The 22,974-nt window shown below is 33.4% G+C and overlaps 5 protein-coding genes and 1 long non-coding RNA gene across 6 annotated transcripts; 1 reads left to right on the plus strand and 5 right to left on the minus strand.

The window, feature by feature from the left end:
• Window positions 1–3: 3 nt before the first annotated feature.
• LOC104748038 (sugar transport protein 6-like) lies at window positions 4–2,248 on the minus strand. The gene is made up of 4 exons (XM_087488950.1): window positions 1,930–2,248; window positions 1,471–1,790; window positions 759–1,385; window positions 4–643 (listed from the first exon to the last, which is right to left on the minus strand). Exons 1-4 carry the CDS (start codon window positions 2,054–2,056, stop codon window positions 194–196), a joined length of 1,524 nt encoding a protein of 507 aa, XP_087345076.1. The 5' UTR covers window positions 2,057–2,248; the 3' UTR covers window positions 4–193.
• Window positions 2,249–2,725: 477 nt separating this feature from the next.
• LOC104744759 (long chain acyl-CoA synthetase 6, peroxisomal) lies at window positions 2,726–8,000 on the minus strand. Its single transcript, XM_087488952.1, has 23 exons — window positions 7,634–8,000; window positions 7,473–7,533; window positions 7,320–7,397; window positions 7,155–7,226; window positions 6,997–7,078; window positions 6,803–6,908; window positions 6,635–6,711; window positions 6,392–6,436; window positions 6,190–6,276; window positions 5,711–5,800; window positions 5,477–5,556; window positions 5,235–5,328; window positions 5,023–5,111; window positions 4,849–4,937; window positions 4,543–4,672; window positions 4,267–4,385; window positions 4,042–4,165; window positions 3,866–3,952; window positions 3,637–3,740; window positions 3,468–3,553; window positions 3,302–3,391; window positions 3,124–3,210; window positions 2,726–3,012 (listed from the first exon to the last, which is right to left on the minus strand). Exons 1-23 carry the CDS (start codon window positions 7,758–7,760, stop codon window positions 2,914–2,916), a joined length of 2,103 nt encoding a protein of 700 aa, XP_087345078.1. The 5' UTR covers window positions 7,761–8,000; the 3' UTR covers window positions 2,726–2,913.
• Window positions 8,001–9,394: 1,394 nt separating this feature from the next.
• LOC147926217 (uncharacterized) lies at window positions 9,395–10,229 on the minus strand. Its single transcript, XR_015581373.1, has 2 exons — window positions 9,889–10,229; window positions 9,395–9,747 (listed from the first exon to the last, which is right to left on the minus strand). It is a non-coding gene; the product is annotated as an uncharacterized LOC147926217 (long non-coding RNA).
• Window positions 10,230–11,806: 1,577 nt separating this feature from the next.
• LOC104744760 (uncharacterized) lies at window positions 11,807–12,661 on the minus strand. The gene has a single exon (XM_010465861.2). It carries the CDS (start codon window positions 12,489–12,491, stop codon window positions 11,919–11,921), a length of 573 nt encoding a protein of 190 aa, XP_010464163.1. The 5' UTR covers window positions 12,492–12,661; the 3' UTR covers window positions 11,807–11,918.
• Window positions 12,662–14,747: 2,086 nt separating this feature from the next.
• On the plus strand, window positions 14,748–16,034 carry LOC104744761 (uncharacterized). The gene has a single exon (XM_010465862.3). It carries the CDS (start codon window positions 15,117–15,119, stop codon window positions 15,849–15,851), a length of 735 nt encoding a protein of 244 aa, XP_010464164.1. The 5' UTR covers window positions 14,748–15,116; the 3' UTR covers window positions 15,852–16,034.
• A 437-nt stretch (window positions 16,035–16,471) lies between these two features.
• LOC104744762 (putative LRR receptor-like serine/threonine-protein kinase At1g67720) lies at window positions 16,472–19,468 on the minus strand. Its single transcript, XM_010465863.3, has 9 exons — window positions 19,209–19,468; window positions 18,592–19,138; window positions 18,053–18,513; window positions 17,812–17,947; window positions 17,648–17,719; window positions 17,499–17,567; window positions 17,307–17,378; window positions 16,878–16,949; window positions 16,472–16,774 (listed from the first exon to the last, which is right to left on the minus strand). The coding sequence occupies exons 1-9, from the start codon at window positions 19,279–19,281 to the stop codon at window positions 16,735–16,737; spliced, it is 1,542 nt and encodes a 513-aa protein (XP_010464165.1). The 5' UTR covers window positions 19,282–19,468; the 3' UTR covers window positions 16,472–16,734.
• Between the last annotated feature and the right edge of the window lie 3,506 nt (window positions 19,469–22,974).

Consider the following 22,974-nt stretch of genomic DNA (forward strand, 5'->3'; position numbering starts at 1 on the left):
ATGTGAGGAAAATTTCCATGGAATTTTTCATTGATAACCCTAACCTGAACCAACAAGTTGGTCTTATTACACTAATCGTTCCCACGAAACAAAATTAAATAAAGAAAAGCAACAAGGAAAAGAAATTTAAAAAAAGAAGGTAAGAGGCAGAGGGAAAAAAAATAAAAGAAACATCAACAGAGAATGATGCATTTCAAGCAGATCTCTTCTCGACGTCAGGATGATCATCCTCCGCAAGCATATACCTTTTCCAGAACCAATGAGGCTTCCACACACTCTCTCTCATGTCATCAATGGCTATTCCTTTTGTCTCTGGTATGAAGAACAAGGCAAACAGTCCCATCACTATGATCCAACCGGCGAAGAAGAAGAATATTCCATATCTCATCCCGCAAAGCATTGACAAGAAGGCTTGAGCAATTACGAACGTGAAGAACATGTTGCACGAGACTGCAACAGCGAATCCTGCGCTTCGAGTCTCTAGAGGAAACGTCTCGCTTGGGATTAGCCATCCTAAAGGTCCCCATGACCACGCAAATCCCATCACGTAAACGCACACAAAGATCACCACTACTAGTGCTTCTGCCCTCCCGAGTGTTCCCGTTATACCCAAGCCCTTTGCTAGGATGCCTCCAATGATCAACTGTTTCAAGAGATTTGTTAGTTTTACTTTAACTTGTGCGACAAGAAACCTATCTTCAAGTTACTAACTTGAATCACAAGAAATAAAAACAAAGACAAGAGATATAGTTAATGACATGGCAGATGAGCATGTGAACGGAAGATTGGAGAAGAAGGAATCTCCGGCCAGTTCTGTCAACGAGGTAAATCCCAACGAACGTGCTAAGAACATTGATCGTTCCCGTGACAACCGCAGAGAGAAGAGCTGCGTTGCTTCCGAACCCAACAGTTTGGAATAAAACCGGTGCATAGAACATAATCGCATTGATTCCAGTAAACTGTTGGAAGAACTGGAGAAGCATTCCGATGACCAACGGTGGGCGACTAGCCGGCTTCAACAGTTTCCTGTAAGGGTCCTTGACTTGCCTCGCTATATCGCAGGCATGGACGATAGACTCATACTCGTCATTGATATCATCAACTCCTCTGATCTTCCTTAAGGCTTCTTTTCCTTCTTCGTTTTTGTTGCGCTCGATGAGGCTTGTGGGCGTCTCGATGATAAGCAGTGAACCGAAGAGGAGAATAACAGCTGGAATCGCGGCTCCACCGAGAGCAATACGCCATCCGTGAGGGTGAACCTCGGCAGTGAAGTAGTTGACAATGTTGGCAATTAGGATTCCGATTGTAACCATGAGTTGGAATACAATGTTGAGACCTCCTCGGAGCTGTGCTGGAGCAATCTCAGACAAGAAAAGCGGCACTGCCTGCAAATTTTGAGGTTAAGTTAGATACTGTTCAATTCCGGAGTGACCTGTTTTGACACCTGTAGCTAGTTCAGTACTTATATACCTGATTGCCGAATCCGACCCCAAATCCAAGGAAGAGTCTTCCAAAGATCAACATGACGAGGTTAACGGCTCCTGCAGCGAGGCCGACACCAATCAAGAAAAAGATAGAAGCAAACTGCATAGTGGGCTTCCTTCCGAGTTTGGAACAGACGGCGGAAGCGATGAAGCTGGCCACAAGTGCGGCTAGGTAAAGAGACGATGTGAACAGTTGCAAGAACTGGTTATCGTATTTGCAGTAGTTGTTCTCGTGTACGTGCCTCTTCCTTTCCCACACCGCCGGGAAAAATTCCTTCAAGAAATCGTCCATCGCCGTCACTCCACCTTTTAACCAAAGGTCATCATCAAGATTAGCTCAAGAAAACCAAGAACATGTAACTTGAGGTGCAAGATAGGTTTTTATTTAGTTTTCTTGAAATGCATTTATGTATGGTGAAATCTAGTACAGAGTAAGAGAATAAACCTGAAATTCCGATGTCGTAACCGAAGATCAAACCACCAACAGCAGCAATAATAACACAGATGAAGACATAGACAGTCATCTTGGCTTCGAAAGCCGGAGCATTCGCATTAGATACAACAACAGCCATGTTTAATAAAATCTCGATCAGACACCACCACGCAAACTCAGTATATATACGTCAAAACTTTATAAAGTGTTTGTATATGTATGTGTGCGCGTGTGTCTGTGTCCGTGTAACTGTAAACTAAAGAGATCACGGACTAGAGACTGAGTGAGACAGAGACCCTGCTTGAAATGACAGACTCTGTTGGATAGAGCCATAGAAGGTGAAAGAGATCACGTATTTATACGAGATGAAGACATGACAGAGTCACAGACCAAACTGAGATGAGATCCAGACTTGTCTAAAATTGGGACTGTGTTTCGAAATAGAATATGCGAGATATATGGGTTATTGTATGGTCTGCGATTAGTTTTTTGGATCACAATCTTTTTTTCTCTTTCCAATTATTCTTGGGTTGCACAGTCAAATCTTCTTGTACTAAATCAGGCTCAGCCACTCAGCAGTAGTAATCGTGGTTAATAAACCATACTGAGCCAACCAAAAACTGAACCGAGTTTTAATAACATCTTACCGTATCACACTATTTATTATCAGATATCTTGCGAACAGGATAGTGAGTTGGCCGAGTGAATCCAATCTGAAGGTTACAGTCTTACAGAAGTAGAATACGGTGAATAAGACTGTCGTTTCGTGGTAGGCCGAAGAATCTGTGAAAAATATCAAACGAACGAATTGTGGAATGTTTTGCCTTTTTATTACACAGGGACAGGGGAAAACATAATGTAGCACCTTTATTACCTTTACTAACATTCAATAAAAATAGGTATTGTGGCAAGAGAACAACAAAAAAAGAATACAATTTGGAATGAACATAACATTTCGAGTGGGCTTTTTTTATTAATCACACGATTATACTAACATCACCGAGCTTTATTAGCGGTGGGATCAGAAGCACCAAGCTCCTTGTACATGTTTGTTATTGCTTCTCCGAAATATTCCTTCGCTTGTGGTCTCTTAATCTGCAAAAATTCAAATCATATCCTTTTTGCTTCAATCCATATTCACGACTGGTTTCCTAATATTATCTCACCATCGAATCTATTTGCTCAAACGGGTCTGGCAGAACTTACCTTGAATGTCGGAGTTAGCAAACCATTCTCCAGTGTAAATGGCTCCAGCACCAATGTCACCGCCTTTGCAAACTCAAAGCCTCTCAACTGCACCATATGTTTTTGTTTGTTTTCAAGTCAGTGATAGCGTACTTGAGAAATATTAACTAAACGAAAATTGTTTACTGAGATGCATTGCCTGAGCTTCTCTTCCAACAGTGTCCATGTCAGCTAGTACTGCTGCTTTCACTCTCGGGTTATTGCACAATTCTCTCAAATCTCCTCCATACTACATTCAGCAAAGTGGTATAAATTTAGTTTCCTATTGTTACATTGGGAGAATCAGGTAAAGGAAGTTATATTACCTTAATGCCTTCTGAAGCAGCCCAGCTTTTCAGCACATCTGGATCAACCGACACAACACCGACCAATGATGAATTAAAGCTATCACCTGAAAATTGGAAACGAGTAAAGATAGGGAATAATTAAGAGCAATACTATACAAAATGATTTACGAAATTTTATTTACTATACCATATATGAAGCATTGGCCCACAAATTTGCATTTGGCATAGACGTTTTCAATTTTCTCTGGAGCTATATACTCCCCTTGTGCCAACTTGAAGATGTTCTTCTTCCTGTTCAAAGAATGAGAAATTTTACTAAGCTATACTCTGTTCAAAAGATATCAACAAGTCCCCAAATAGATAACCAATCGTGGAAAACTAGAGCTTTGCACTCCCTAGACTTTTCCAGACATTACCTGTCAATAATTTTTAGACGTCCTCCTGGCAGCCACAGACCTATATCTCCAGTGTGAAGCCATCCATCTTCATCAATGACCTCTCTCCTGACAATAATACATTTTGCTGAAAGAATTAGTTCTTGGTACATTTTAATTAGTGAAAAAGGAATTTGCAATGCAAGAGGTGTTCATACGTTTGAACTTCATCTTTGTAATAGCCTGTAAAAATGATAGGACCCCTAACACATATTTCGCCGCGGGGATGGGGCTGATCCACTGATGTATAGTTCATATCCGGGACATCCACAAGCTTTATTTCTGTAAAAGGAAGGAGTATTAAATCCATATAGCGATTTAAATTGTATATTTAGTTCCATATTACTCTACTTATCTTATGCAGAGTCAGTAAAAAAGCTCACCACAAGCTGGATTAGGAGAACCAACATGCCCAGTGAGGTTATCACCCTCGTCCATTCCAGTTATGACACAAGATGTTTCAGTCATTCCATATCCCTCTGATACCCTTCCTCCAAAGCATCTAAAGAAGATTCATACCACAAGATTAAACCAAAGATAATAGAAAATCACAAGCTAAATTCAAACGGAAGTTATAAGAAAACAATGTGTTCATTCTTGAGGGTAAATTCTATTGGACAATATGACATAACACAATATTTTAAAAGCAATAAACTTACATTTTCAAAAATTCCATCACTTCAGAAGACAGAGGTGAAGCACCAGACGTCATAAAACGAACCCGTCCTCCAAGTCTGTCCTTTATCTTATTAAATACCAACCTGTCCCATATGGGCGAAGCACTCTTTCCTGAACCAACAGTACATATTCAAAGGAAATCAAGCCCAAAACTGTTTAAAGGAAATACTACTATCATATCTTAGAACTCAACTGTAATCAAAGTGCCCTTGCTGTATCAGAAATTACAAAATAAAGCTACAGAATTTCACAGTTTGGTTTCAATATCTAAGTATGGCAGGACCTACCATTCAAGAGAGCCTGCTTCTTTGCATTATAGGCAGCATTGAAGAGTCTTTCTTTCAGCCCACCAGAGGTTTTTACTGCATTAATGATACTGGGGACAACAACTTTACATTAGTTCAGTGAATACTCAATAGCAGCAGAGAGCGCATATCAACAAACTAAAGCTATTATATTACCCAGCATAAATTCTATTGTATAATCGAGGGACACTGCTGAATACAGTAGGTCTCAGAGCAGCCAAATCATCCAGTAGTTTCATATTGTCCTGCAGAAAATTTTGCAAGTGGTTTGTCCAATCAAATCAACAGAAAAGGGGCAGGTATAAGAAAAAAAACAGATCGCAGGTGCATAGGTCTATCATGGTTAATGAGAAAAATCAGTCTCTAACCCCTTGGTAGAATCCAACAGCAACACCAAAGTACACTGTCAGGATCTGATTAGCTCGTTCGTAAATGTGTGCCAATGGAAGATACGAAATGTAACTGGAGAGTAGAAGAGATTATGACAAAATCAGTTACTAATAGTCTATCTGAAACAAGAACGCTTAAGAATTAAGATATATATAGCAATAGATACAGAGGAGAACATTGAAAATCTTGAACTATTGGTAGAAAGAAGCAAAGCACTTACACATCTGAAGAGAAAAATTTCACACTAAAGCTGGTGCCAGCAACATTTGCAATCAAGTTTGCATGAGTTAAAACGACTCCCTTTAACATATTTCATCCAGAAGAAGAACAGGTCAGGGAGGAACGAGACATACAGGATAAGATAAACAGTAAGTTAGATGCTATAGTCTGGGTAAATATGAAATAAAGAACAGTACTATTTTAGTTTGAAGATAAAATTTCAAGTAAGCAAAACCTTGGGTGTCCCAGTTGTTCCGCTTGTATAGCATATAGTTGCAACATCATCGGGTTTTGGTGGAAAAAATCGCTGAGGGTTACTACGACCCTGAAACAAAATTTTTTGGTCAGAAAACAATGAAACCAACATGGACCACAACTGTGCTGCTAGCAGCGAAAAGGATACAGGGTGACTATATTATGATTATCTCAAAGAGAAAACTATGATGGATATATGGGAAAGGTATAACAGTTGTCCTGATATTAATTGATCTCGAGTTTTAGGTAAAAGTACAATGATGTGGAAGTACACTTGTACATATATGACCTACTATGTACCCAGTGTTGTATAAATATTGATGAAACCCTGGTTGGTAATAAACAGAACACGACTCATAATAGCACTGGTAAGAACTTGCAAAATCTAAAATGATAGAATGTCCTTAGTCCTACTTATCTTCAGAAGAAGGTTATTGAATTACAAAATTACACAAGTACCTGATTCAATAACACCGAATATGATACAACTTTCACTCCTGCTGATGCCGGAAGAGAGGGTAAAGATTCATTCAACCCTCCAACAACCTACTTGGTCCATGAGAAGTATCACAAACAGAGAGAAAAAAAATTAATTTGAAAGCTGTAGTCATAATACTCAAAGAGTAATCAATAAAAAAAATTTGAGGTGTCGTCTTCATACCACCACCAGGCGTACACTTGGCATCTCACTCAAGCAGCTAAGTAACTGAAACCTCCAGCAAAAACAGGAAAGCAAGCAAAAAGAAGTCAGGAAAACGATCATTTAGCAAAAGTACGAGCAATTGAAGGAAAACAATCAGCAACATACACATCATTTGAGTAAGAAAGGTTCTTTTCTTACTATCATCCAAGTAAGAATAAAGAAAAAGAGAAGGAAATTAAAGCAGCAGATTGAAGAACTCACAGAGTTTAAAGTCTCTGCCACACAAAATATAGCTTGCACAGTTGCATGATTGATAATAAATTTGACAGCATCAGGACCTTCACTCAAAAAAAAAAAAAAGAGTATTATCATCATGAACATCCGTAACAAATGCGCAATTGAAATCATAAGCTGTAACCAGAAGCTTACCAAGAGTATCATACAAAGGAACAGACACATAAGAATAAGAAGAACAAGCATGATCAACAATGAGCCACTCAGGACGGTTGATAAAGTAAATTCCAACAGCTGATCCCTGGTAGAAGAAAAACAGAGACACTTGAGAGTCAAGCTGCAAAACTCAAGATCAATCGGAAAGAAAAGCTAGAATCAAAGAAAATTACCATGGGGATACCATGATGAACTAAACCAGAACCAAGAGCTGTCCTTGCAGTACCAGCTTCTCCGTATGTCATCCATTTATAGCTATAGAAACAAGAGTCACGTAAAGAGTGGAAGCATATACATAACTCTAAGAGTAAAGTTAAAGAGAGGAGCTCACTCTCCAACAGTTCCGTCGACACGAACACGAGTTCCTAAATACTTGTAATCACGAAAATCATGAACAGCATGCCTACATAGTAACAAAGGAACACTAACAATTCAGAGAGATGACTCAAAAAAATTGATAAATACAAGAAGAAGGGGGGATTTCTGATTGCCATACTCAAAATTGTCATGGAGAGTAGCGATGTCAGGATGATCTGGGAATCTACTAACGAGCTTGAACGGAGACTTTACAGATCTGAGTAAAATTTTGAAATCAAACGGAATTGAAACAGAGAGATAGAGAAAAGGAGAGGAGGAAGAAGAGGGAAACCTGTAGACATTCCAATTGCCAGTATTCAATTTCTCAGGAAGAACAACACTGTAGCCGTTATCTAATTCCGATCAGAATACCAAAACGGAATCAGCAACTAGAGAGACGAAGCTAAGCTAGCCTAGTAGTAAGTAAATCAGAGATTGAGAGAGAATACGGACCAAGACCGAATTCGCCGGAGGTTGGATTGGAACGGAGGAGAGGGGAAGAGCGAGAAGACGTAACGAGATGAGAATGGATAGCGTTGATACGACGTCGTGCTGCGTCGGATGATGATGAAGAATCCATAGTTTCCGATTCTGAATCAGAGAGAGAGAAGAACAGAATTGATCCGAAGATCCGAAGATTACTAAATAAAAAAATTAAAAAAGGAGGCACGCTTTTCTAACTTGTGACGATGATGTCGCTATCCGTTGATTTCGTGTCTTTGTTTCTCACCAAAATATATTTATTAACTAGAAAATAGAATGCGTGGGTTATGCATGCATTATTAATTTGAAATAAAAGATGAAGATTCTATTTAATTCTATATGAAATGTACGTGTAATTGTTACTATATATATTGAAAAATAATTTTTATAATATTATGGTTTAACTACAATATTTTTATAGATATTTGTTATATGATGCAATTCATAAAAGAATCATTTTGATAGAGAAAAAAGTACACACAGTATTGTTGAAAATATTTAAATAATATGTTATTATAATAATATGACCATTGTTTTAGTTACTGCAAAATTAATTTAATTTGGTATTTTTGTTAAGTAATTAAGATAAATTATATTTATTTACAGTTTTTTTTTTTTGAAAAAACTGATAAGTAGTCTAAAAATACCATAATAATTTTTATAATATTATGGTTTAACTACAATATTTTTATAGATATTTGTTATATGATGCAATTCATAAAAGAATCATTTTGATAGAGAAAAAAGTACACACAGTATTGTTGAAAATATTTAAATAATATGTTATTATAATAATATGACCATTGTTTTAGTTACTGCAAAATTAATTTAATTTGGTATTTTTGTTAAGTAATTAAGATAAATTATATTTATTTACAGTTTTTTTTTTTTGAAAAAACTGATAAGTAGTCTAAAAATAAAATTGTAAGACCTTACTATATAATTACTTTGATAGATAATCTAATGTTGTTCTATATATTAATTTTACTTTCATAATCTAAAAGTAATACTTAACAACAAATAATTTTAAAAGAAATACCTTCTCTTGTAATCCATTTTAAATAATATCCTTATATATATACAAAGTAACTAAATTTTAAACCCTAAACTCCAAATACTAAACATATTAAACATTATCATACTAAATATTATCTCTCAATCACTCTTGAATTAAGTTGCCTCAACTTTTTATGTTTTGTGAATGATTTCATAAATAAAACATTTAACTTTTATAGATTTTATACTATGGAGTATTGATGTACCATTTTTTCCATTGCTTGCTTTTTTTACAATTCACTTTACTTTTATATAATAAACTTTTATTTTGTTCGGTCCAAACGTTTGAAATCCCTTTGATATGCCTCCATCTTCATGGATAGTGATTCTCCACAATCTAGCCAATATTGTAATATAAAACAAAATCCCTTTCATCCAACAAAATGAGATGTTGCCACAAATCATATTCCAGCCTTTTTCCATTGGATTTTTTTTTTGTCAACATATAATCGACAAGACCTGATTCATATCCAGTCCCTACTAAGAGAGATAATACGACTTAGTGAAATCGAGCTCCTGTGGGATCGGTCGCAGAAATGGTACTGTAAGCACTTGACTAAAAACACTTCCCATCATTTAAAATTTTTAAAATTATATGAGACTGTATTAAATTGTTATATTAGACAATACTCCATCTGTTCCAAATTAATCCATATTTTAGGATTTTCAAACATATTAAAACCCGAATTTACTTGCATTATTTTTGTGATTAATGAATTTCAACCAATAATATTCAGTTCTTTTTTTTTAATTTACAATTTGTCATTAATTACTTATTAAAAAAATCTAGAAAACCTAAAAATTGTTTTTTTTTGTGCAACATTTGTTTTTCTCTAGAAAATGGATTAATAAGGAATGGATGGAATAAATTATAGTGAGGAAAATATATTGTGACTATTATAATATACATATTATTTGATGGCTTTAAAACATAATATAAATTTGTGGTCTAAGTTTGTTTAGTCTGCTTGTCCTCGGGAACTGGTCTGGCTCCTTTCTCGATAAGATGTTAAAAAAAACACATAAACCTAAAATAAAGACGTTTAACTAATTCTCAGGAAAGTTAAAATAATGTCTACATATATAAAAACCAAGAGTAAATTTTTATTAAAAAGTAAATAAAAGAATTTAGATTAAAATTTAGTTAATCATTTTTTTTAAGAATCTACCTTCTTGTATCTTGACAAGACTTTAGCTGAACCTTTAATATCCATTGATTCCATTCCATGGCTTCTATATAATATAGTTTAAAATTTTGAGAGTAAATATGAGTCCAAGTATTTAAGTAAATGTCTGATAGATGTTATTCTTAGGTTCAAAATATTTTATTAACAGTTACAAATTTGGGAATTAGGGTATTTGATGTCATAACAGTTATATTTGCCTAATTTTACATAACACGGCAACATTTGGCAGCGTATATTTTTGACACATATCCTCACTTCTCAATTATTAATTTATTTTTCTCAAAACTACATACATTATTTTTCATATTCACTATTTAAATGATATTTCTGTACTAAAAAATATATTGACATTTATATATGTAATGTCCTTTTAGTCATTATATATAGATATCATTTATCAATATCTTATATAATTACCATAACATTAAAATTTTGCAAAAAAAAGAATTATTACTATTATAATTTTGGACAAAATAAATTTCCAATTATTAATGATTTAATATTAATATCATAATCTCAGAAAAATATAATGTGATGGTTATTAAACTCTTTACTAATTTCAAGCTATAATAATATTATAATATTATAATAATTATTTGTTGACAAAAAAGTTATAATATTTGCTTCACATTTTTGTGCCAAAAGATCAAATCAATTTATCCTAATATAGTTTAAAGATATAAAACAACATGATATTTTATTTTTCTTTAATAGTAATCATTAATACAATTTATTGCATATTAATTCTTTAAAATGTAACTCCAATGATATTTGAAAAAAATTTAAAACAAATCTTTCATCATATGAATACACTTTAATGTATTAACTGTAATACAATTTGTGGTTTAATATTTGTTAATATTTTATTAACAGTTACTCTCTTTAATGCATGGTAAAAGCAATTTGTAACCCACTACATGATATTAAATATTAAATTTTAATATATTTTCCATATAAGAAATAATCAAACTTAATGATTTAATTAATACTATTTTAAATATGTCACTTAAAATTTTCTAATGAAATAAATAGATAGAAAATCAAGAAAGTCAACATATATGAAAATCTTCTTATATATATATGATTTGAACATGAGAACAATTCTGAAATGCTCTGGACAAGATCGATTTTATGTTGATATGTGTATTGATATGAAAGAAGATGCTATAGTTGTGTAATATATCATAATTTAATAGGATTTTAGTGGAAGTATGGAACTGACTAACTTTATTGTCTACTCAATGAAAGAAAATCTTATATGATTTTAAAAGGTGTGAAAATTAAGGTTTATAAAATTTGCATTAAGGCTTAATCATAATCATGTATCTTTATTGTCTACTCAATGAAAGAAAATATTATATGATTTTAAAACGTGTGAAAATTAAGGTTTATAAAATTACATTAAGGCTTAATCATAATCATGTATTTAAACTATTTCATTTCTCATCCAAGATATGATTTTTATTATGATATTTTCTTTTATTATAAAATAGTGTGTTTTTTTACTTTAAGGATGAAGGACAAATTAAATAAAATGTAAGAAAAATGTTTAAAATGGATGTATCAAATATGAGTTATTTATTAGTAAATGTTATAGAATATTACATTTCTTATCATATACATAATATGAGATTTTATTATAAAATAATTTGATTTTGTTTGATAAAAAAATTTAAGATATAAAAGTGGATTTAAAAATATATGTCAATTGTACCAACATTAGGAAGATAACTATGACTATTTGGAATTGAAAATGATATAATTTTGTTAAATAATAAAATAGAAATAAAGGATGACAGATGTCAGTAAAAGAGAATGCCAAATGTCGCAATGTGAGTAAAAGTTAGAAAAAACCTTATGTTATTATATAAGATTGTAACACAAACAACAAAATAAAATAAAAGAAGGTACTTGAAATGAATAATACAATGTTTTTATTATTACGAAAAACTATAATTAAAACATGCACTATTATAGCCTATAGAACAAAAACAAAAAAAAAAACGTAACAGTTACAGCTTAGTTTTGAGATCACAAACTTGTTCCAACACTTTCATTGAAGGAAACCCAAGAACAAGGTTGCAATGCGATAATGAATCCATATGTGTTTTAAAGATTCCCAACAACGTGATCTCTCCTGGCATTCTTGCTTTTGTCTCCATCACTATTTTCCCATGCAATATATCTTGCGCGATATCCCCCAAGTTGACGACAAATTTATCGATCTGAAGAACTAGAGGACATGCCAACATCACTGAGCCTTTCGCTGGTAACGTGCTTGAAGGTAGAGAGAGATTTCCCACCAGCGTATCCCTGTAATAAACCAAGTTTTCCACCGTCTTGTACGTGACATCCGCAACGTTAGGGTTCGTGAGCAGCATCTCGAGTGTGAGAGTGAAGTTCACCTGGATCTGATCTGGTGGCAATAGATTTGTGGATACGCCTTCGACGGTTGAAGACACGGTTTGTAATATCGGATGTTTTGGCTTGAACACGGTTTGCGCTAGGATCAAACCAATCATGGAGAGAGCTAAGAGGATGAATATGATTACGGAAACTATGTAGCAAACGTTTCGTTTCGACATGATATTGTAATATTATTGTATTGGGGGCGTGATAGCTAGGTTTTATGTATATGTAAGAATTGTCTTAGACTAATCTTTCTGATCTGACATATAAGATTCATTCATAAAAAGAAAGATGGATAAGTTTAAGAAGGAATTTGAAAGCTGTACAAATCTCTGTATTCACTTTATGGCAGTAAATTAGGGGGAGGTTTTTTGCTATTATATATTGTTGTTTTGATCAAATGTAATTGTTAAGTCAAAACTATATATCTCTTAATTAGGAGGATTTGATTCCTTGGATGAAATTTACATACTATGTAACAGCCACTTAAAGTTTGACACTTTAATTGATTTGTTGTTTTGTTATAAGATCTTTTTGCTTTTATTGTGTCCATATCCCATATATATATATATATGAGAATGAAATCCAACAGATTTAGAAAAAAAAAAAAAAAAGAATTTACAGAAATGAAATGTTAATATATGGTTATGCAATCTGTGGTGTAAACAAAACAATACAATTTACAGAAATGAAATGAAAAAAATATATTGTTTTTTTTCCTTTTTCATATTAAGTCGGTTTAAAAGTTACTTAATTGTGTAAGTTGTAAATGTTATTGTAACTGATGAATTGTACTTATTAAATTTCTAGGTTAGAAACTTAAATCCGATCACCGGCGCTATATGAGAGTGGGCCGGGAGCAAAGAAAAAATTGGGCCTACTAAGTATTGAAAATAAAATAATACTAAAGTAAGGGAAAGGAATCGAACCTGCGATGAAAATATATATACATAAGGCCGCAAGCAGGGTTACTCGACGTAGAAATCCAACGCTCCTGATATATGATGTTATCCAAGACAAAGAAATAATAAATTGTGTGTGGGTATGTCTGATTTTCGCATCTATTTTCCCTCGTTTATTGTAACCAAATTGCTCTGAGTATAATGGAAATAATAAAACGCTAACTGACATCAGGGGCGGATCTACGTTGGGGAGAGGTAGGTCACCTGACCTGGGTAAACTAATTAAATAGTTGTTTTTACATATAATTCTACAAGGTTTTAGTAGCACAGATGGTAAATTATTTAGTGTTGACCTCCCTAAACCAGAGTTCAAACCACTAATACAACACAAATATTTTTTTTGTTCTGTAATTGACCTCCCTAAATTTATTTTCTGGATCCGCCACTGACTGACATACAATTTAAATGTGACAAGTCTATACTTAAAAGAAATTAAAATGAGTTTTTGAAAACCAAAAACTAAAGTCTATTTCATAATCTACAAAAACATTCAAGACCTACATTCTACCATTAAAATTCAATGAAATTATAGAACATAAGAAAGAAAAGAAGCAAACAGATCTAGTAAAAATATGCATTTGAAATTTGATAAACAATATTACTTGTTAGAGTAAAAACTAAAAATAAGACTAAAACTTGAACCGAAACGTTGACAAAAGAAAAACAAAGGAAGTAGAAGAAAAATTCGAACTAAAACAAGAGTGGTCCAACACCAAGAAACCCGCAGCTCCAACGTGCTTCCAAGTATTTATTTATTTTATTACCATCATATTACTTCAATATATTCATACATACCCCAATTTGATTAGATTATTATTGTCTGTTTGTTTGTCCCATACCCAATAGTTTGCTATTAGTGTTTTATATTATGAAATATATATACTCTCGAGATAAAAATAATTTTAGAGCTGTCTGCATGTAATTTTGGACTCGTGACTTTTAAATTTAAATGATAGCTTTTACAACAACAACAAAAAAAAAAAAAAAAAAAAGAATTAAGTGTGCTAAACTATTATTAAAAATATTGCAATTAATCGTCCAATCCTCGTAAACCAAGACAAAGATCATGCATGCATTCTCAAGATATTAAACAAGAGAACCGATTTTGTAAAAGTTTCATGAAGGATGATATTTGGATCTTCAGTTGAATTTTGTTTTCTAAGCAAGAGAATTCCTATTAATTAGTGTCATTACATGCATGTGCCGACATGTGTTAACTGGTCATTACCCTCCTTCCTTCATGCACTCTCTCTCGTTAATTCCCAACTCCCCCATTGACTCTGTGATCCATCAGCTTCTCTATTAGAAAAAAAAAAAAAAAAGCGTTTTCTATCTTATACTATTTTTGAAGTAACCTCGATTGATGTAAGATTATATAAATATAAGTTGCATACTTGCATGGCTCATCTCTATTATTCTTAAATCTCAAAACAGGCTTTTAAAGTCACAACTCTAATTACATGTCTCTAATTTGTCTGCTTGTGTCTCCCCCCAACGTGTCCATGTGGTCGTCTTCCTCATTAGTACTAATATCTTCTTAACCTCAATTTATTAATCTTAATTACATTAATCAACTTACTCTGTTTCTCCTTTTCCAGACCTCATCTCTCTCTCTCTCTCTCTCTCCCCCTTGTTATTTATTATCTCCATCATGTATAACTCTCACAAAGTCTACCACTAGCTAGCTAGAACTCTCTTCTCTTAATACTTCCAGACAAGAATCAATCAGCCACACGTCTATACCACGATTTGCTACTTCCACCAAAGTTTTATAAGCAAAGAGATCAATCAGTACTCTTTGCTCGTATCTATCAGATCTTCTTCATCACAAGAGAAGATATGGTTTCAGAGACGGTTTCAAAGACGGAATCACCACCGTTGATTGGACCTCGTATATCCTTCTCAGCTGATTTATCCGACGGTGGAGATTTCATCTGCATCAGCCCCGTGATGTGTAAGGAACTAGAGAAAGATGTCGCTAAAGGGTCAGTGAAAGTCTCCGACTTTGAGTTCTTGTCGGAAAATGTGAGTCCACAAAAGATGCATACCGCCGATGAACTCTTCTCCGAAGGTAAGTTGCTTCCTTTTTGGCAAGTAAAGCACTCAGAGAAGCTTAAAAACATTACCTTGAAGACAAACGAAGATGAAGAGAAACGTAAAGCGGAAGTGATGAAGAAAGATCAGGAGATGAATAGTAACAACAGAGTGAGTTGGTATATAGACGAAGATCCATCTCCTCGTCCTCCCAAGTGTACGGTTCTTTGGAAAGAGCTTTTGAGGTTGAAGAAACAGAGGAATCCGTCTGCTTCGCCGGTTACGGTGAGGACGGTATCGTCTTTGTCTCCTTCGTCTTCTACATCATCATCGAGCTCGCTTGAGGATGCGGCGAAGAGAGTGGAGAGAGAGAAAGAAGGGAAGAGAGGTAAGAAAGGGTTGGAAAGAACGAGATCGGCGAGTATGAGGATTAGGCCGATGATTCATGTCCCTATTTGCACTCCTTCCAAATCATCTCTTCCATTACCTCCTCTGTTCCCACTTTCGCTTAAGAAAAACAGAGTAGAGAGACGCACTTAGAAAATATCGAATCTTTGAGTGTTATTGGTTGACAGTATTATTGGTTGATTTGTTCGGATTCTTGAGTGTTTCTCATTTGGTCAGTAACTCTAATGCATGTATTTTTGTGTTCTATTAAGCTTTATGGTTTGAGATCTAATGTGTTAAGTGTCAAGAAATTCAAGTAAGAACAGTTCATCTTCATTTTTATGGATCCAAAAGATAATAATCATGAAAAGATGAAGATGTGATTTTAGATTTGTTTGCATGTTGAGATGTGAAATATGCGAGACAAACGAGTAAATGTCAAGAAAACAAAAATAATGAGACAGAGAAATAGAAAAACAGAGTAGTCTGTTTGTTAGTTAATGATGAGAAAATGAAAGATGAAAGACTGATGGGCACATGCAAGATTCAGATGTTTTCTAAATTTTTACTTTTTTCTGCACCAATTGATTCTGCTTCACCATTTTCGAATCGGGCTCCACTTTTGCAGACACTACAGCTCTCATTATTTTCACGTTTCTCTTGTCCTTTGTTTATTTATCTTGTTTGGCATATTTGATAGATATTTGATCAAAAAATATCTTAAAGTTTAGTAGATTCAGGTGATTCACTGACCTCAGTAGAACCGATTTGTATTTAGAGGAAAAACACATAAACTCCATTAATTTATCACAATATTCATAATACAACGTATGTTTCATTACACAATAGAATGATATTACAAACCCATGCAAATCAGTGTTCTCTTATCCCTCCCCCCCTCCCAAAGTGTTCAAAGAATGAAACATATATGTTAAGTAGATTGTACACGTGAGTGAGGCTTCTAATTTTCACACAAGCTCTACAAAATGTATAACACAAACTCAAATCATTGTCGTCTTCTTCTTTAAAGGCCGAATCAACGTGGCTGTTGAGTCAAAAAGGGGTTACCAGAAGTCCTGAAGTGTAAAGAATCAGAGAATATTTGGCATTAGCTGGTTCTAAACGAGACATTACTCAGATATGGATGGTTAAAACCACTCTGGGAATTTTGTAGCTTACCTTAGGTTTAGTCCAGGCTTCTGAAGAAGATTGCTTGGAATTTGGCCAGTTAGGTTGTTGTTTTGTAAGAACCTAATTATCCACAAAACATACATTGCTAAATCAGAAAATTCGTGCTCTTGGCAACAAAATGGCGACAATGAAATGATGTATCTCGGAAGAGTCTATAGAGGAGACATGATTACAGTTATGTTAGTATACTGCAAAATGTATATAAGGTATATAGTTTATTATGCACTTTGAATCTTAGAAAGCAAAGCTTAAAGACAAAAGTGTTGATGCCAAAGTAAAGAAGGGCTAACTGTTGTATTACTGAATGAATATATAAGGTATTATATCTTCTCCATCTACAAGTCAAGAATCTTGAGCAATTTGCAGTTTATTCTACAGAAACATTTAAAATCAATTATCAGAAGAATGGAAACTTACAGCTCTCGCAAGTGCGGCACTCCACCAAGAGATGGAGGAATATTTCCACTGAAACGATTGTCTTCCAAATGCCTAGTACATAGATACAAAACATGAGATTAGCTTATGAGTCTCTGTTCAATTGTAGCCTATCGTTACTGACAGGTGCAAATCTGCATAACATGTAGTGAAATAATATAATTATCCTCTCACAGTGATTCCAGCAGTTTGAGTGAACTGAAGTCAGGTAAACTTCCCGAGAGAGAATTCTTTCCTAGCCAACTGTTCATAAGACACGAATATCAGCAGATGTTTTTGTCACTCAGGCATAGAACTAATAGTTCGATAGTCAAGGTACTTACATGGAGGACAATGCTGTTAATTTGGTAACTGCAGGTGCTAGGGAACCTGAAATTCCCATATTAGTTAAGTTCCTGGAAAATCAATGAATTAGAAGAGTGTCAGTAATCTCAAACTGACGCATCAACAAATAAGGGCGACACAATTCCGCAAAATTCCAACTCACAAGGTGACTATGCGAATTCGAGGGCCTTCAGAGCAGGTAACACCAGACCAAGTGTAATTTTTAGGGAAACAAGGATCCCCATTCCAATCAGCTGGTGCGTTCTTGAAACTCTTTTTAATTGCGTTTAGAGCAGTTACTGCATAAGGAAGAAACACAAATTCAGCATTTAATCAGCAGTTATGCTACTTTTTAACTACCACAAAAACCAAATTCAATCATTCAGTGCTGTAATCAGTCTTACCATCTCGAACAAGAGTTTTGCCTCCAAGAGGTACCAACTCAAACATTTCACCACCATTAATAAGAGGGGCAAGGTTTGAACCACTTCTAGGACTTAAAGTTAACGTCGTTAACCCTTCAAGAGGCCACCTGCTTGCAAAGATAACCGCACCAGCTGGAGTAACAGACAGCTCTTTATAATATGTTATACCATTGACAGAAACATCAAAGACTCTTGATCCATCTCCCAACGAGTCAGAATCATGAGCAAAGTACAACGCAATATAATAAGTAGCCTTTGCTAAGGGCATTGGAGGCCAAGTGAACTCCAAAGGCTGAACTTGAGTAGCTCTTAGATCTGTGTTGAATATCCTCGAAGGCGGAAGGTTCCAGAAACCAGAAACCTCTAGTTTCCTATTGTTTGGTCCAGTCGAATTCAGCGAATAAGGCTCCCAAAACCTATCAAACTCATCATCTGGAAACCTGAATAAAGATGAATAATGTTAATTAAGGGGGAAAAAAAATCAAACTTTTATATCAAAGTAGTGAACTTTATAATACCTAATGATAGGTCCGCTGTAACCAAAAGCATGCCGAGCAACAAGACTCATCCCAACAGTGGAAAAGTCAGTGGAGTTGTAAAGAGTCCCATCAAGCCTGACAAGCTCCAAAGCTGAGATGAAGGGATCAGAAGTGGTATAAGAATTTGAACCAACGCAGAAGCTCATAGATTTCCCCTGAGCCATAAAAACCCCTTCGTAATAAGAAGCGAGACCATCGGCGTAATCAGCTGTGGTATTCACGACACCCCAGAACGTGCCGTCAACAATCTGATCAAACACCGGCGGCGAAGGAGTGTCTTTTCCGTTAACCCCACCGTAGAAATAAGTCGTCCTGATCATATACTTCCAGCCACGAGAAACGCTCACCACGTAACAAAACTTGCGGCGAGTTTCAAGAGGGAAGGATCTGACGGTGAATAGAATTTGGTCGAGGGCTTTGTCGGGGACGGTCTTCGGTGTTCCGCTTGAGACGAAAGCTTCGTCGGATTGCCATTTTCTGCCGTCGATTACGGAGGACTCGGAGGCGCCACAATCGATCAGAATCGCTGAATTGTAGAAATTGTAAGCGAATCGTATAGATTATGAGGAATTAACGTAATGGAAGGAAGGTGATACCTGAAGGAGGAGAAGGCTGAGAGAGGGAGGAGACGGAGAGGAGAAGGAGGAGAAAGATGCGGAGATGAGACATGGCGGCGGAGACGGTGATGGTGGTGGTGGGTGAAGAGCAGTTAGCATGAAAAGAGAGGTTTAGGTTTGGAAGAAGGAGGGGGTGGGTTGACCCTCCAGCTCCAAAGAGAGATTTTTGAAGAATGAGAGAATTAGAGGAACAGGTCAGAGACGAAGGTTGATGAAGACGACGAACATATTTTTTTATTATTATTTTTTGTTCTTCTTCTTCGAGACGACGACAAGAAATTATTATTTTATGCCGTTATTTCTGTTGCCGGTTTATTTTGGAAAATTGGAAACATGACCGTCCCGGTTTAATCCGGTTCGTTGATTTACATTTGTAATTTACTCTACAACTAGGTTCGGACCCATACATACGTGCGGAGTTATGTTTATAAACTAATTTATTTTAGTAGTCATAATCAAACTCATACTAATTGAGATTTTAGTTTGATTTTTTGGTTTAGTTTATTAATGTTTGAAAATTTAAAATAATAATGGGTTCACCAATATTTTAAAATTCGGAACAACATCATGGTTGGACTGATAACAAACTAAATCAGATAAATGATTGGTTAGATTCTATTAAATTAGTGAACTATCAAATCAAATATATAACCGCTAACAATGATGAAAACCCGTTTGAGACAAATACAAATATTTAGGGATGGACGTAATTCTCTTTCCGTTTTATCATGTTCCATCATGTCCTACACCCGTTCTCAAATTTTGTTGCATAAAAGAAAACATTCTCAATATGGGACCAATTTGTATTTTCGATCAAAAACATACATTCTCAAACTCACGTATAGAACAAACATAAATATAAATATAATTCATATTATATTTATATCATATGTTATAATAAAAATATTACAAAATTAATTGACTTCTTTATTCTTATTATATATTATATGGTTCAATAAGTTATAAATGAGAAACATCTATACTATTAAACCAGAAGTACTCTCTAGAGTAAAAATGGACCATGACTTGGTTTTGGTAGGTTTTTCATTAAAAATGATTAGAGAATCACAAAATTTAATCTAATTAACCTATAGTTTCGATTTCTTTAAATGACGAAAATACCCTTGGTCGATCACTTAAAAAATTGCCGGGTCGGGACGCGGATCCTAAAATATCCGACTACAGAAGGAAAAAAACCCGCGGATCTGTTTGTATTCCAGAATAATATTTTTCGGATCCAGTATATTATTTCATTCAAGATTAGTTATTTAAGATCCCAAACAAACTCATTCGATATAGTCAAACACTCTTATTTCATTTTCTTTTAAGGTATTTAAATGAAAATCATAAATTTTAATTACCAAAAATTCGGATATTTCCTTAATTACCGAGATTGATCTTAACAGATAATCTTTTAAAAGGAATATTTAGTGATTCAGTTAAAATCTTAAAAAACGAATATTCAAGTTACCAAATCTGACTAAATTGTTTGATTTCCGATATTATAATATTTCCTTAACGAAATTATAGTAATTAATTGTGAGTAGTATAGATAGAAAGAATTAAAAACGCAGAAATTATATATATGTAAAGTTGTAAACTAATTTACAGAAAAGTGTATTGTATATCCCACATCGACTAAATATTTTGGAATATGGTTCATAATCACTATAAATATGTGACTAAAATGTTTTGAATACAAATGAGCAGGAAACTTGATTTATCAGGTATCCAAATTTAACAGTTTAATTTGGTTCTATATTTGAGAATATTTAAACTTTTAAAAAGTAAACATATTATAATATATTATAATATATTTACATTTTTTAAAAAAGTTTAAGATATTCTAAATATTTAAATTTTTATAGAATGGTTAAATTATTATAAATATTTGAACTCCGTCGAAAGTTTAAAATATTATAATAAATTTAAAGTCTATAAAATATTTAAGTAATATTAATATTTTAATTCTTAAAAATTTAAAATATAATTTTTTTTTGAGTTAAATCCGTTAAAACATGTATTTTTATCAAACTATAAATTAAGCCATGGAAGCAGGGTGTATCTATCGTCTTACAAAACTACTATCCGATATTGCGGAGTGTCTATTCTCTTACAAAACTACTATCTACTATTGTGGTGTGTCTGTTTCTATGAAAAAATACATTTTACAAACTACTTACTCTATTAGGATTTCCAATTTACTGTATAATCCCAAATATACAAATAAACACTATATAAACAAAGAAAATAAATCAAAATAAAAAACTATATTACAAAAATACAAATTACAAAAAAAAATAACTAATAAAATATATAATCCCGTGCTGTAGCACGGGTATCACCTAGTAGGCATGTATATTTTGGACATCCCGTGTCCACCAAATGTAAATTTTTGTTATATAATAATTTTTTTAATTATTTTTCGTTTGAAAAATATTTATATTAGTCCAGCGGATAAGAGATTGGAAAAAGAATATCCGTATTTAATTATCAAAAAAAAAGAAGAGAGAAAGCTTCTAACGGGATATCCATGTTTTCCATTTGATTATTTAATTTTTACAAAATTACTACAAAATTAATGGAAATTACACAAACTTTCTTTATATTTTTTAAAAAACATTATCTGATTTATTTCAAGATTTCTTAAAAGAAATCATCTGTTTAAATTAAAGTTAAGTTATTTTCATATTACTATTAGAAATTAATAAGATATGGTTGTTATGGAAATCTTGTTAAATGATAAGTTTTATTAATTGCAAAACTCTCTTATTATTTTATAAAATTCTAATAACTATATAAAATTCAAGGAATTATTAATAGAAATAATTTTATTTTTATTATAATATTTAAAATTATCATTTTGTAATCTTATTGGCTGTAATTTTTTTATTGTGACGGTATGTCAAATATTTAAATTTCTTATTTGTAATTAATATAATTTCATAAAATATAGGAATGTATCTTTTATAGTTAATATAGTTTCCTAAAATATTGGAAGAGTTAATCATTTATTTCTTTAGTAATTGTTACTATTTCTTTAGGTAAGTTTACTTATGAAAGAGTTAATCATTTATTTCTTTTATAATTGTTACCATTGATTTAGAGAAGTTTGATATTTTTTAGTTTAATTATGTAGGCAAGTTGGTATATTTGGCAACATGGATATATGTCATATTTTTTGTTTTTTTTATCCGAAAGTGTACTCCCCGTTTAATAAATAACTTAGAAACTTGATCTGATTTAAGTAGTGTTTACGTTTCCTCACTTTTCTCTGCTTGTTTCAATGGAAAAAAAGTTGCATTAAATTAAAAAGCTTTCGGATGCAAAGCGTGTTCGTGCCTCACAAGATTTCATTTTCATGTGCTTTGTAATATATATCTCTTTGCATTTTGTTCTCATACACGTTTGCTTTGTGGCCGACCACAACGGTCCTTAAAGTCTTTAAACATGTTTTATTAATTTAGTAAAATTTCGTTCTAAATTAAATTTTAGATGTTGTTAGGATGGTGACTAATTTGTGACAAAAAACAAAAAAAAAAGATGTTGTTAGGATTATGAGAGAGCTGGAAGTCAAAGGGATGATGGTTATGCTAATTAAGAAAGGGATTATTTTAAACATAAAGGCTAACTTAGAATATGATAATCATAATCTGAATTAACCAAATTGTATGAGTAAATTTATCTTGAATATATACAATTTTTTGGGAAACTTATCTATACTAGAAACTTGTAACAAAAATAG

This window comes from Camelina sativa, chromosome 15 (genome assembly GCF_030686135.1).
Source record: "Camelina sativa cultivar CO46 ecotype springtype chromosome 15, ASM3068613v1".
In the NCBI taxonomy this organism is placed as follows: Eukaryota; Viridiplantae; Streptophyta; class Magnoliopsida; order Brassicales; family Brassicaceae; genus Camelina; species Camelina sativa.